The 15,525-nt window shown below is 45.8% G+C and overlaps 1 protein-coding gene across 3 annotated transcripts in view; it reads left to right on the plus strand.

Annotated features, from left to right (window-relative positions):
* Window positions 1-15,525, plus strand: part of Il1rn (interleukin 1 receptor antagonist) — a 225,199-nt gene that overhangs the window by 199,631 nt on the left and 10,043 nt on the right. The window contains exon 1 of one of the 3 annotated variants that reach the window (XM_051167020.1): window positions 8,803-8,875. The exons of the other annotated variants lie outside the window; for them this stretch is intronic. Coding sequence (XP_051022977.1) covers window positions 8,866-8,875 — 10 coding nt within the window. The 5' untranslated portion in view covers window positions 8,803-8,865. Of the gene's footprint in view, window positions 1-8,802; window positions 8,876-15,525 lie in introns of those variants that run through there. 3 annotated transcript variants of the gene reach the window in all.

Consider the following 15,525-nt stretch of genomic DNA (forward strand, 5'->3'; position numbering starts at 1 on the left):
GGCTCTGATTTATAGACACTCTGGATGTCAAACAGGTAGGCTAAAAGGGAGTCACAGTGAAATCTAAAAATCAGAAAGCCAAGGCAAAGGAACCCTGGCAGGAGGCTCTGAGGTCAATTAGGGGAGCATGTAAGAAAGGCTGCTCAGAGAAGGTGGCCTGAGAGCTGCGGTCCATGAGTGTCTGGCTAGCAGAATATGCCTGACAGAAGGACATACACAGAGGTAGGACATGGTGGGTGCATTTGGAATGAATGAGAAGGCAGAAGACAATGACAGTGAGTCAAGAGCTTATGACATCAGGAGCTACTGTTGGCACGGATGATGACTGAAGAATCTGTGGGAAAAAAAACCTTTGTCCTTCATCTGAGTCTTGGCGTCAGGTGGGAAAATACACACTTGCTCCCAGACTCTTGCGATGCGGCCATTTGGGCTCCCTTAGCATCACGCTTGGTGACAATGCTGCTCACTAACTTCATCGCAGAATAGCTGTGTTGGTGAGAGTGTTTCCTCGCAAATGTAAGCTGTGTACATCACCTGAACAATACGTCCGTCCTTTCATGACGCGTAGCCTTGTGCGTTTTTAAATAAGGAAAATTTTAAATGCAGCTTCCATAGCCACCGAGAACTGTGCACCTCAGGGCTCTTCCCTTTTTAAAACCCCTGTCAGGTGAAGAGATGAGATGTTACACTCATCCCTCGAGTCTCGGGCTGACCATTTCCAATAGCTACACACTTTTCCACAAACGCAGCTCGTTAATTGGCCATCCTTATTTTGTACATTGAGTTTTCCCCTAATGCTTTATTATTTTCCTCCACGGTTGATCCAACCTTGCATGTTTTACCTTTGGATTATTTTCTGTGGAAATGTCATTTCCTGAAAATGGAATGAATATATCCATTCTCCTTTCCTTTGGAATATTTAAAACATACTGTTATTTTTAGCCAGTCTTTTATAATTAAAGTGAAGTGTACACTTCAGGAAAGATTGAACAATGATTTAAAGTGTTGATACATGTCATAAATCAGCATTTGAAGGAGTTACAACAATGATAGCCTATTGCTGACTAAATTTTACTGCATTCTCAACAACACTGGGAAAAACACTTTTCTTAACTTGCAATTTATTAAGTATGAATGTTTTAACTATTATTCTCTTGTTTACGGTAGAAGTTCACCACCTTCATATTTCTATTTTCATCTGAATTCTGCCTTTTGCACACTTTCTTTTGTTGGCTTACTAAAATTCCAGGGTCTTTTTCTTTCTGTTTGTGATTTCAAAATTATGTGTAAAATATTCCATGATTCTTTCTTCAAATCCACATAACGTGAAAGAGCAGTAAGGAATAATGAAGAAAAATATTTACTTACATTTCAATTATTTTCATGACACTCCTACAGTGTGCTGACTTTAAACACTTTAAAGATTACATATACTTCTAAAATATGGATTCTTATTCTCAAAATGAGACATTATCACATTAGAAGGTTGATGCTAATAATTTAAGATGATATTTCTTTTACTCTTTTTTTTTCATTTTCTTTTCGTGTGTGTGTGTGTGTGTGTTCACAATGAACCAATATAAAGCAGAGTTGGGCTCTTACTAGAAACAGGAAGAAAGGCACTTGGGGAAAGAATAAAAACACACCCAAAAGCATGGTGTAGCCTCACCAGAAGACCCGGGAAGCTGTTGAAAGACACTTTTAACACAGAGTTTTCGATGTGGGGGCTCAGAGAGCGCTACCTGAGGAATGACTAAGGCTTGTGTGGGGATGAGGACTGCATCCACGCCCAACACTAAATATAGTGACTTCCGCTCACTTCTCAAAGGGCTCCCAAGACACCTGCTTTTCTTGTCTCTCTCTCTTTGAGAACTGAGACTATAGAATGGTTTTAGGGGGCTGCCTTAGATGAGATTTTAATCCTATAGAGCAAACCTAGGAGCCACCATAATTATATAGGGGTTAACACACGCCCATTCCCTGCAAATGGATTTTTTTTCTGGTGAAAATCCCAGATAATTGCACGTTTTCAGCTAAGAAAGAGAAAGGCCGTAAGCAGTTGTTAACTGTGTGGGTTTTCTTCCTTTGGAGTTTATTTTCAGTGAGTTTGTGTCAGGGAGGGTTGTGTACATGTGAGTGCAGGTGCCTGTGGGGTCCATCAGATCGCTAGGAGCTGGAGTTTCAGGTAGTTGTGAACACCCCAGTGTGGGTGCTGGGAACTGACTATGGGTCCTCTGGAAGAGCAATAGATGCTCTTACCCACCGAGCCTTATCTCCAGCCCCCTGTGCCGGAATTCAGTTGTTGAGAAGCTTCACCAGACACTACAGCGAGGGATTTTCCCCCCTTCCCATGTAACCGTAACTGTTTCTGTCTTCTAGCCTCTCTGACACAGATCTTTACATTCAAGCTTGCAGTAATCTCTCACGAACTGCATATTTATCAGAGTCAAAATTAAAGTAACTATATCTGAAATATTTAAAATAAAAAAATTAAATATGATCAAGAGAGAAATAATTAAACATGTATAAATAATGCAATGGCTGAAGTTGAAATTTAAATAGAATGGCTTAAGCAGTAGTATCAAAAAATTTTAAACTGCCTCTAATGAAGAGGCAGCCTACAGAATTGGAAAAAAAAAATATTCATCAGCAATACATCTAGTGCCTAGAATACATGCAGAATTCAAATGACTAAATAGCAAGTAAGCAGGTAACCCAACTGGACAATGGGGCATGCAACTGAACAAAGTTCTCAAAAAATAAAATACAAACGGTTTGTTTTTATGTCTAAACACCAGAGAAATACAAATCAGAACTACATTGAGATCTCATCTCATCCCAGTCAGAATAGCTAAGATCAAAGAAATTATGATGACAAGTGCTGGCAAAAATGTGGGAAAAGAGGAACGCTTATTCACTGATGGAGGTAGTGGAAACTGATGCATCTGCTATGGAAATTAGTTTGGAGGTTCTTCAAAAAGCTAAAAATAGATACACCACATGATACGGCTACACCACTCTCAAACACGTAACCAAAGGACTTCATAGCCTGCTGTGGAGCTATTGCTCATCCATGTCCATTGATGCTCTGTTCTTAATATGCAGAAAATTGAAACAGCCTAGACGCCCATTAACTGGTGAATGAATACTGAGAACATGGTATGCTACACAATGAAGTATTACTAAGCTATTAAGAAAATCGAAATTATAGAAATTTCAGGATAAATGAAGGGAGAGAGAAACATATGTCTCTCATTTGTGTATGCTAGCTTTGAACCTTCAGATGTGTGTGTGTTTCATTCGGAACACCCATAAAGGTCAGGAAATTACTAAGGAGCGTTGAGAAGAGTCTTTACGGGAGGGGAAGTAGACTGCGCTTGTATGAAGAGATAAAAGGTAATAACAGAACAAGAAGGGTTAAATTGGGGTGGGGTGAGGGTAGGGTAGAGAGGAAGTATGTGGAAGGATAAGTAACACAAGACCTTTTAAGAAATTTGTACAGAAATCTACTGCTATAGGGGCTTCCTTAAAACATATATATGTGTGTATGTGTGTGTGTGTGTGTGTGTGTGTGTTTGTATATGTATATATATATGTATATACACACATTTGTAGTTAAAATGGAGTTGCCCGATAGCCGGGCAACAATACCTTACTAAAAAGCATAGGCTAACAAATAAAAATCCCAGTGCCAGGAATTTGTAACCTCATTTGAAGTTTATTGGCCAGCGAGGTCCCATAGACTCCAAGTGTCACAGGCTATTGTCAGAGTTCTTGGCTCCCCCTAACATTTCACGGATCCTGTTCCTGAAGGCACCACATACTTGAGCCATTAAACAGGGGGAAATCAAGCTGATAGTGACTTCAACGTTCTCTCTCTACTGGCCAGCTTTCATAGTGCTGGGAGGTGCTGTTCACACCTACTGGAGAAGAAAGGAAGTCACCTATATGACCCAGCTGTGAGCCTTTGGGGAGACACTTCATATCTACAATAATTTCAGTTGCTGCAATATATATATTTCAGTATGTGACCACTTATGAATGCTGTTCCCAAGATAGATGAGCCTGTGTGTTAGACAGACGGGGGTGGGAGGGATAGTTGGGAGGGGGAGTCGTCCTTGTGTATCTGGGTACCGTTCTACATGTCCTGAGCCCTGTGGTTTCCCACTAGGACCTGGGAACACAATGAAAATTAACCGGATGTGGCCTTTACTGCAGCTTGTCCCGGGAGACACATTATGCAAAGAATCACACACATGAAGCGTCTGAGTTGAGGAATTAAGAGTGAGGAATGGAGCCGGGCGTGGTGGCGCACGCCTTTAATCCCAGCACTCGGGAGGCAGAGGCAGGTGGATCGCTGTGAGTTCGAGGCCAGCCTGGTCTACAAAGTGAGTCCAGGATGGCCAAGGCTACAGAGAAAAACCCTGTCTCAGAAAAAAAAAAAAAGAGTGAGGAATGGACAGATCTTACATTCACCTAATTATGCTAAGTTGGGGGTCTGAGGCAGGAGGATGAGGTAACTGAGGAACTGGGAGAAGCCCTGTATGACTAGGGTTCAGAGAAGAGGGTTGTTGGACTGACGCTGCAGCAGACTGTGCAGACTCTAGTCTACAGTGCGTTTAGAACTTATCGCCACCCAAGGGAAAGCACTCAAGAGTGCAGTCATCAGAACTGTGAAATGGATTCCTCTCTTTCCAGTACTCAGCTTCCTTGCTGCGACACCATGTACACCACAGCAGGAAGCAGGATGCCCTTGGGTCTTCTTATCCTTGGCTGCAAAGATAGGCTCTAAGCTCTCTCGGTCTTCCCACACCACATAGGTGCTCTGCCGTCCAGACTTCCTTGGAGGGGAATCTAGAAAGCTTCTCTTTGCGAGCTTTCAGGCCTCTGGTATTGGAGGGGACCTCATGTGAGATTGTCTCAAGCCAAGAAGCAGTTCCAGATCTACACCTCGGCAGCTCTCTCCTGACAGCTCTTGCCTCCACCTCCTCTTCTGTTGACCCTTCTCCTCCTCCTCCTCCTCCTCCTCCTTTTCCACACAGCAAGCTTGAGCAAAAGATCAGCTGGGGTCTTTGGGATGCTTTAGAAGTGTTCTCCCCACAGGCAAGGGATCCCAGATAGCTAGAGTCTCCAAGTTCGTAAGCACCAGTTATGGGAGTCTTTTCAGTCTTCGTTAGTACGGGGACATTGGACTTGAGGCTTCTCGGGTGTTCTCGGCATCCTATATCAGAACACTGAACTCTTTGGAGCTTTGTGACATGGGCCTGGGAGGGAGTCCTAGGGTGGGCGGTGGGAGGCTGAGGTCCCCTTATGTGGTCCTTCCCCCCACATATCTGGGGTTAGGTCACCAGAGAACTTGTCAGCCCTGAGTGCTGATCAAACTATAATCCTCTGGCCATGGCTGGAAGCCCAGTTCACTCTGTTGATTGGACTCGGGGTGTACCAGGCTTCAGCTTTCTGCTGGTGTCCGACTCACTCTTCAGTTAAAACCTGTGACAATTTAGCTAAAACAGTCTAAGTCTCTGCCTATATATCTTCAGATAACTCATATCAGAATCCATAGATACCAAACCTCTTGTATAAAATTGAGAAAGTTCCATAAAACTTATATGCATCTTCCTGTGATGTAAATGTTATGTACATAGTTACTTTGTATTATGTAGGGAACAATGACCAGAAAGTCAATATGGAGGTGTGCAAGTTGTATGTGTGCATGCATATGTGTGTGCACGTGTGTGTGTGTGTGTGTGCACGCGCGCATGGGATTTTGCTCCATTTTTTGAGACAGTGTAGTTTTTTGCTACTTTGTATATTTACTTTACATCCCGATCACCGCTTCCCCTCGCTTCTCTTCTCCCAGTCCCTCTTTCTCCTATCTCCTCACCCCATCTCCCCCCTCCCTTTCTTCTCTGAGACAGGAAGACGTCCCATGGATATCAACCTGGCTTGCCTCTCAAGTAGCAGTAGGGCTAGGGCATCTTCTCCTATTGAGGCTAGGCAAGGCAGCCCAGTTAGGGGAAAGGGATCCAAAGGCAGGCAGCAGAGTCAGAGACCACCCCAGCTCTATCTGTTAGAGATTCTTCCATGAGGACCAAGCTGCACATCTGTGTAGGAGCCCTAGTACTGTACCAAGCATGCTCTTTGGTTAATGGTTGGGTCTCTAGGGACCCAAGTTAGTTGATTCCGTAGGTTTTCTTGTGGTGTTCTTGACCTCTGAATCCTTAAATCCTTCCTCACCTCTTCCACAAGATTTCCCGAGCTCCACCTAATGTTTTGCTGTGGGTCTCTGTATCTCTTTCCATCAGCTGCTGGGTGAAGTCTCTCAGAGGACAATTATGCTAGGTTCCTGTCTACAAGCGTAGCCAAATATTATTAATAGTGTCAGGGGTGGGCTCGCTCTCATAGGGTGAGTCTCAAGTTGGGCCAGTCATTGGTTGGACCTTCCCTCAATTTCTGTTTCATCCTTATCCTGGTACATTTTTTAGGCAGGACAAATTCTTAATCGAAGATTTTGTGGGTGAGTTGGTGTCCCCATCCCTTCACTGGAGGTCTTGCCTGGTTACAGGTGGTGGCTGTTTCAGGCACTATATCCCCTATTGCTGGGAGTCTTAACTAGAGTCACAGTTTTCTAGCTCATCTCTAAGATGCCCCCTTGTATTTGCCACAGTGTACGCCAGGCCAGCTTGCCAGCAAGCTTTTGGGTGATTCTCCTGCCTCTGCCTCCCATCTATGATAACGGACATGCTCTGGGGTTACAGAAGTGCACTGCACGCTGCATCCAGTTTTGTTAGCGTTCTGGGAATCCAAACCCAGGTTCACATGCTTACCCAGGAAGCACTTTACTGGCTGAGTCATCTCTCTTAGCCCCAAGAGACAATTACAAAATGTTTCTGATTCATGGCTGTTTGAGTCTACAAGTGCAGACCCTGTGTCCACAGACACAGGGGCCAATTGTACTTAGTGCTTATGGCAGTCCTCCTCACAACTCACTCCCACAATAAGGGGACCAGAGTCTGACTTTTGTTTCACAGGTGTTACCACAGTCACCAAGATACAGTTTATGAGGCTGAGATTTGAACCTCTGAGTGCCAGAGCCTGTGGCACCGCAGAACCTCTGCTTGTCGTTAACAGATATGCACACCAGAAAGGCTCCACCAGCGTTTTCCAGACTTCCCTCCCCGTGCAGCGCCCCAGGTTTGCAAAGCAGGCATTTGTAGAGCTTACAGACTCGCTAAGTTAGTTCCTGTTCTTCACAAACATTTCCTACAAAAGCTCCCTTTCTAGTTCCTAGTCAAGGATGAAAAACCTAGATGCTCTAGCTTGGTAAGCCCAAGCTAACAAGAACAGGAAGTTCACACCCCATGGGAAGTCCCTGTGGTTAGGAGTGCCCAGGCAGGGATCCTTTCTCACCTCAGGGCCCCAGTACTTCCTACACCCATGTCAGGTCCAACAGACGGATGCACAGCTTGGGGCGGGGTTGGGGTGAGACTGCGGGAGGGGGAGGGGGTGACAGGGGGTAAGTAAAAGACTCTGGCCAGATCACTCAATCAAGTCAAGAGGAGGAGGAGCTGCCCTGCCCCATCAAAAGAGACAGACTTGCAAGTGGCAGGATTGCAAGCAGCGTTTTTTGCTTGCCTGCCCTCTCCTTCACCTTGGTTAAGGCATTTGCCTGAAGCAAAGGCTAGTTTAAGTGTGCACAATTTATAAAACATTTTATGGCCTGCGTATCAGTTATCTAAAGCTGGTCTAGGGCCGGGCAGGGCAGGGAGCGTCGGGCCTTTTATTCTGGGAAGTAAGGCTTAGAGGGAAGAGTATCAATGACCAGATGCTCCAAGAGTTACCACCATCCTGAAGATCAGCCTCCAGGATCTCGTGGGGCCTGTATTCTCCTATCAGCCTGATACTTGTCAGGTACACAGGAGTTGCCTGCTCCCTGGTGGGAGGGCACAGAGGCAGGAAGCCAGAGCAGGTTGGTTCAGGAAATTGGGAACTTCCAGAGAAAGTTGAGAGAACACATCTGGCCTTCTGGAGAGAGTTTTGACAATGGTCCAGCTGAGCTGTGAAATGCAGGCACGCTTGGAAAACATCGTAAACGCCCTTAAGTGATGCTGCAACCACACATGGGAGTCTGCAGGATGCTCTACTCATTAAAGATTGCAGCCCAAGGCTTCTTCCTTGCTGTTCCCTGCTACGATCATACTCCTTCCCATCCCAGCTCAAATGCCACCCTTCTCAGAGAGGCCTTACTGACCACCTTTTCTAAGATATATCTGACTGGGTCCCTCAAAGGCACTTTATGCCTTTGCTTTTTCCTATGGCCCTTACCCCCATAAGGAATTAGCTTACATTACTCAGCCCACCTCCTCTTTCTTCCTTGGAACACAGTGGCCTTGTTTGTTTTGCCCCCAGTGCTTTTGAGAGCATCTCCCCACAGACAGGACTAAGTCAAGGTGTATTTTGAATGAATTCATGCATACATGATAGTCTGGTAACAGCCGGGTTTGGAGTGAGACAAAGGTCCCTCCTCATAAATCCGGCTCCTTTCCCACATGTGACTTCCAGGTTTACGTAGATAAGAACCAGTTTGGCTTCTGCTAACCTGAGTCACTCCTCTGGAAGCTGGGCCTGGCTTGGCATCAGTCATCAGTGACCCCACCTCCTAGGGCTGACTGGCCCAGTGTGGGTGTATGGGAGGGGCCGACTCCCCCTCTTGTCCTGCTTAGGTAGCTTGGAAGGAGGGGCAGTTCCACCCTGGGAGGGTCTGTGACATAGGTGCTGCCTGGGTGCTCTTTATACTGAGTGCCTTTCTCTGGAGTGAGACATTGCAAGACAGTGGAAGACCTTGTGTCCTCTTAACGCTCTCCCATGGCTTCAGGTAAGCTCTGTAAAGTCAGATTTGTCCATTAGAAAAATAAGGGAGGACTCACTTGCCGCTAGCACTGACCCAATGCTTGATGCCAAGTGCACAGAGCTCTAGGCTATCTGAAAAGCCAGTGGGAGGCCACAGCATCCCAGGCAACTACCTAGATGTGCTGGGGCAGAGGGGGCGTGCCCGTTATGAGAAAAGTCACCGGAGGTGGTGGCCATCCTCCACTGTTTATAGAAAGAGGAAATGGATCCAGTGTTTCTGTAAGATGGAGGAGAGGAGTGTGTGCTTATTGGGACCTTTTGATAGAAAGCAGCCCAGGTTGAAGAGTGAAAGATAAGGGATGGCTCTGCGGAGAATCAAAAGACTGACACTACACAGCTCCTACAGATGTTTGTCATAGAGGATGCAGAATCAGGTGGATATTTTAACAGGAAAAGCCAGATGTTACCTGTGGCACCAGGATTAAATGTAACAACAAAGAAAATGAGCAAACAAAACATAGGTTGCTATCTCTATTTAGAACATGTCAGGCGCAAAGGCATCTGGGGATTGTTGGCCTTAGGATTCAGTGTGTAACTTCAGTTTGGCTCTTGCTCAGTGAACCATTTATCTCGCAGTGGGGTGGGGAGGGCGGTCTCTCTACTCTTTGATGTTAAGAAAAACTGGCAAGCCCTTGGAGGGACATGGGCACTCCCATGGTGCTTTGTGAAGACACTCTTAGGTGGCTCACCGCATTTAATAGTCGCAATTCCGTATGAGGAAGGGCCTTAAGTCGCCACATTTTCAGAAGAGGAAATAGAGAAAGATGAAGCAATTTGTCCAAGGCCGTACAGCCAGCACTGGGGAGCAGCTAGCTTCGGTTATAGACAAGCCTCTCTCTAAACCACTGCGCTGAGCTACAGGGACAGTGGCTGGGCGAGGTCACAGAGTGGAGGTGCGCTATGAGGAGAGAACACACCCTCCCCTTTCCCACAGTGGGTGCCTTATCTCTTGTGGAAAGTATTACTCTGCTAGCCTGAGGTCTTACACAGTTTACAAATGTTGTAAAGCAGAATGCTGGGGCCATTTCCAAAACCAGGCAGAATCTTAGCTTAAAATAGTTTATTACGAAATATACAGAACTGGTATACACGTAGGTGCCACATGCTGGTGAGAATGAATTAGGTTGAATTCAGCGATCAGTGCAGGCATGCCCAATATGGACACCACAGCCCCTGGAAGAAGAAATCAGAAGCCCCATCAAAAGCCAAAAGAGAGGTGGGAGCTTCCAATTGTGGCCACGCAGAGACGTGGCTCTAAGAACTGAAACAGTTAAATGTGTGATTTGATGGTAAAACTAGCAGAAGATAGGAACAAAGCTGTACCATATACCTCCCCTCCGGGTCTTTACTTTCTACCCATGGAGTCCCACAGTTTACCTCACAGGTGGTGTTTGTGAAGAAAGAAGGAATAAAGAGAAGGAGAAAACAGTAGTGATGGGAAAGACAGATCCTGTTTAAGACCTGCACTTGAAAACAGTTAAAAAATATTAGACACTAACATCATCTTAAGACAAATGGCTTAATTTGAAACGAGTCGGGGTGGGAGGGGCTGTGATTGCTTTTTTAATTATTGCATTCTCTTTCCTGGCTGAGAAACTCAGTTTTGGCTTTTGCATACTTTTTGTATGCTAGCTGTCTGTCTTATATCTACGGATTTGTCTATCATCTAAAGTACGTTTCATCTATCTAAATGAATCATACCTCTGCCAATAATAACAAGCTAAGCTGGGCAGTCATTAACTCAATCGTGTTTGCAACTTGTGGCACCACCCACCAGAAGTGCAAGCTCGTTTTAAGGGCTCACCACTTAGAGTGGCCAAGCATGCTAGGTTTTTAAGGACTGAGGACCTCACTGAGATACAGAATTTTCGATAATAAAGCTAGAGCAGTCTCCTTAAAACCTAAATAGTTACTCCATAGATTTCTCACTTGTGTTGGCCTTGCAATGAAGCAAAGAAAGAAATACCTAAGGCCCCGTTGGCAGGGCTGAATGTAGCACGGGAAAGAATGAAAAAAAAAATTTTAAATCTTGCCTCAGATAGTATCTAGAGCAAGCGTAGTCTTTCTGAGCCTTGAGGCTTTTTCTTTTTCTACAGAGTGTCCAGGCACATTCCTATCATGAATGTGGGCTCAATGATGTCCTCTTGGCACCGAGTAGGTTGGTATGAAGTGTGTAGCGCTACACAGGGTGTCACTCAGCGGCAGAGTATGCTGTGGTGCTTTGAATGCTAATGGTCTCTAGAAATGCTTGAGTTTCTGAACACTTGGTCCCTGGTTGGTGACCTGCTTGGGCACGTTTTGGAGGTGCAGCCTTGCTAGAAGAGGCCATTTCTGTGGTGGGAGAGTTTGAAACCTCACCCCACATGCATTTTATTTGTGCTTTGTGTCTGTAGTTGAAGATGTGAGCTCCTAACTGTCTGTTTCAGTCACCATGCTCCCTCTACCTGATGGACTCTCATCCCCTCTGGGGCCATAGCAAGCAAACGCAGTAACAGAGACTGGGGCACAGCAGATGACAGCACAGTTAGTTGTGCCCTCCCTCAGAATTCCTGTCTGTCTCCATCACCTCTTGCCTTATGAAAGTAATCATCAAAGAAAGAAGTGAACCTGTGCCTCTGAAATTTGGTGGCCCCACAGATGATGACACTCAGGGCCAGTCCATATCACACCCACACACCACGGAAGTAAAAGCTGCCTGGGAAGGCTTGGCCTCACAAAGGATGCAGGGGAGGCTTTCTAGCTGCATCTGGAGAGAGAGTGAGCCTCTTGAAAGGCACTGATCCACAAGGGCTGGTTTATGCCCAGCCTCCTGGATGTCCTTTACTAGCTGGGAGGACACGTGTGATTACTCTGACATTAGGGCTAAAATTTGGATACAGAGGTGGCCAAGAGCACAGCTGTCTCCAAGCCTGGCCTGCTGCCCTAGGGAGCTTCCAACAAACCTTGGGATATTCTTAGGATGAGCGCAAGTGTCTGATGGGGTAACTAGGAACAACAGATGGGCAAAGAAAACATCAGGCTATACCATGAGGTGTTCTTTTTTTTTTTTTTTTTTTTTTTTTTTTTCCTACTTCCTCTCATACTGGTATATTTATACATGACTTGGGAAAAAACAACTTTGGACCATTATTTTAATAAAGATTAGCAAAGTTAGGATTATACTCTACCACTGCTGTAGTATACTGTATATGTATGCTCTCGTGTTCAGCCATTCAAGTGTTGGCCAGAGGCTATGAAATGACTGTGTTACAACTCAGGGTGCACACTTGTTCACCCAAAGCCTGCGTGCATCTCGCAAACGGTGCCCAGGTGACACAAGTACAGCTCCAACCGGCAGAGCAGAGGCTCACATCAGGACTCAGTAATGGTTCTGGTAAGACTGATTTATCAACAAGATTGCAAGTGCTGTGACCTGTGAGTGAACCATTTGAGGCTTAGAGGATTTGGGCATTGGAACAACTAAAGATGGTTTCTCTCTGGAAAGAAAGAAAGGCAACCAAGTGGTTCTATCTCCGAGGGGTGCTGGAGCTGGTAACACCCACTTGCCAACTTCCCTTTCACTGACACAATGTTGGTGGCTTTAAACCATCCTTGCTGGAATTTTTTTGAAGCCTCTGCAACTGAGAAATGCTGTAAATACAACTTACAGGGGAGACCAAGTTATCAAACACAGCATACTTCAGGCTCAGTCACCCCACTTCAAGTGTAATCTCTCTGCTGACCCCGCGGGTATCTGACTAAAACAAGTCTGACAACACTCTCCAATGTGATTTTCCCTAAGATAGATCCTAGATCCTTGGGGTAGCATTAGTGGCCTTCCCTGTTCTAGCTCCCTTCCAGCTCTTCAACTACGTCTTCTGACTCTCCCCCCAAACATGGTGAGCATGGGAGCTAATATTGTCAATCTGATACAATCTAGAATTACCCAGAAGACAAACCTCTGGGGATGTCTGTATGGCAGTTTCTAGATTGGATTAGTTGAGGTGGAAAGATGTACCAATCTGTGGTCCCCACCAACCCATTGTAGGCCCAGGACTGAATAAGAAAGAAAACAGCGCACTGCACACTAATAGTCATTGCTCTCCACTTCCTAACTGAGGACGGATGTGACTAGCTGCCTCATGGGCCATATGTGTGCTTTCCACACCATGATGTACATTAAAGCTGTGAGCCAAAATAAGCCCTCCATGCCTTTTGTTTTAGTCAGGTAAACATAGAAATCATAGAAATGAGAAGACAAGTAAGACAGTTGGCTTTTGAAAAATGGTTAACACCAAGTTCCATCTGTGACCAACCTTCCTGTGGATAACCGGAACAAGGCAGAACTTTTTGAATCCACAACAGAATGGCCAAGGTTATAAGGAACCATCTGGGGTTCAGGAAGGTGGAGGCTGGCTTTGGGTCTCTTCACCGCAAGCATCTACTAACTTCAAAGTCTGAAGACTTTGTTTAGGCAAAGAGGTCCTGATAAACCCCCTGCAGACTCGGGGAGACTCCTAGAGAGTTAGATGGAATGGAAGAGCCTTCTCGTGTGCCCAAGTCCACTTACAAATGATCTCAAGTCTTAATTGGATGAAGTGCGACCCAGGACTTCAGTGCTCTGACCAGTTGCCCAACAGGAGCAGAACAACCCGGCTAAGGATGAAGATAAACCATACAAAGCCTTAAAAGAGCTCTACAGTCTCCCTGGGCAAATGCAAAGTAACCAGACGTGCTCTGCTAGTCAGATAATAAAATGCCTGATACGATTAACTTATCGAGAAAAGAGATTTCATTGGGTCATGGCTTTGGAGCCTCTAGCCCAAGATTTGGGTGGACTCATTGCTTAGGGGTTTTTGTGGGGGTACTAGATATCAATACTGCAGAGTACTCGCCTCATCACCCAGGAAGTAAAGAACAAGAAAAAGGCAGAGAAATTTTCTTCAAGAGCATGCCACCACCTAAGGCTCCCTTGTCTGCGCAGTGTCTACCATAATTTACTAACACCATTCTGGGAGCATTTAACCAAACCATGTTATATATATATATATGTGTGTGTGTGTGTGTGTGTGTGTGTGTACACACACACACATATACACAAGGGACTTTGTGCATTAAAGGAAAACAAACAATAGGAGGGGACCTAGAAAGAATTCAAATAATGGAGCCATCAGAGACAGCCTTTAAGAGGCTCATGCAGGGATGAGAAGCTGGCTCAGTTGATAAAAAAGACTTGCTGCACAGCATGAGGGCCTGACTTCACATCCCCACTGTCCATGCTAAAACTGAGCATCACCTTGTGAGCCTGAAATACTAGCACTGGGTAAGTGGAGGAAGGTGAGGGTGGGGAGACTCTTTGAAGTTCACTGGCAAAGCTGAATCCATTCAGTGACAGACCCTGCCTCAAAAAAATTAAAATGTAATGGAGGAAGACACCCAACATTACACACACACACACGCACACACACACGCACACACACACACACACAAGTGCGCTCGAGTGCAAGCATAAGCACGCATGTGCACGCGCATGCTTGTGTGTGCGCACAGGCCCAGGTATAATATTTCCAAAGATTTGGAAGACAAAAAAAAAAAAAAAAAAAAATTAAAAAGGTGGGGGAAGTTCTAGAACTGAAAGAACCAACCAACCGACGTTGAGAAATAGCTAAGAGATACCAGAAACTTCTCATGTGGCCAGAGCTGTGTTTCCTGTATCATAAGCTTCAACATAAGGCATTTGTGAAGGTGGTCCCTCCTTGGGACCTGACAGGAAGGAATTTTAAGGCCCCTGATCCAGGTGCAAGAACACTTTTGTTTACACTTTTGTTTATTCCCTGCTGTGTCCTTAAAGCTACTTGCTACTGCCTATTGCCACCCCCACCCCACCTCCCCACCCCACCCCACCCCCGCACTCTCACCCCTCACCCCCGCCCCCACCCCGCATGTGGCCAGCTTGGGTTTTCTCCCTGCCTGCCTCAGTAAGGGCCAGAGAAAAGTCACTAGGCTCTGTTTGTGTTGAGATCTTTAAGCTTTGTTCAGCAAGTAGAGTTTGGGCTGAGCCCCCCAGGGTTGGTGAGCAGAACTGTCAAGATCACCAACAGTTATACCATAAGAAAAAAAAAAAATCTAGAGTGGAGCTGAGGCCAGCTGAGCTTAGGCTCACCACAGGAAGTCAAGGGAGGAGCATGGACCAGTGACAGGGAGAGGAGCTGTATTTAGGCTGCCTGTGTGGGACAGGGTTGTCTGGGAGGTAGGCACAGTGACTCATCTCCTCCACTGTACCCAGAGTAAAGAGTATATGCAATCGCTACTATTTGAGTAATTCCCATGTGCCAGGGTCAGGGCTCAGTACATCATGTGAGAATCCTAGTTGTCTCTCATAGCATCCCATGTTGTGGCTTCCAGTATTGAAACTGGTTAATGGGTAACGGACCTGGGATCTAGAGAGCCTGTGCGCCTTGTGTGAGGAAGTAGAGCTCAGAATGATGTGAAGGGATTGAGACTTGGGGTCAGCCCAGGGACTCTTTGCACGCTCAGAAGGGATGTCTTGCACGCTCAGAAGGGATGTCGTGCACGCTCAGAAGGGATGTCGTGCAGGCCTCTGGTGGAGGTGGGAGTGGTCATACTTAGAAGGCT

Source organism: Acomys russatus, chromosome 24, assembly GCF_903995435.1.
Source record: "Acomys russatus chromosome 24, mAcoRus1.1, whole genome shotgun sequence".
Classification (NCBI taxonomy): domain Eukaryota; kingdom Metazoa; phylum Chordata; class Mammalia; order Rodentia; family Muridae; genus Acomys; species Acomys russatus.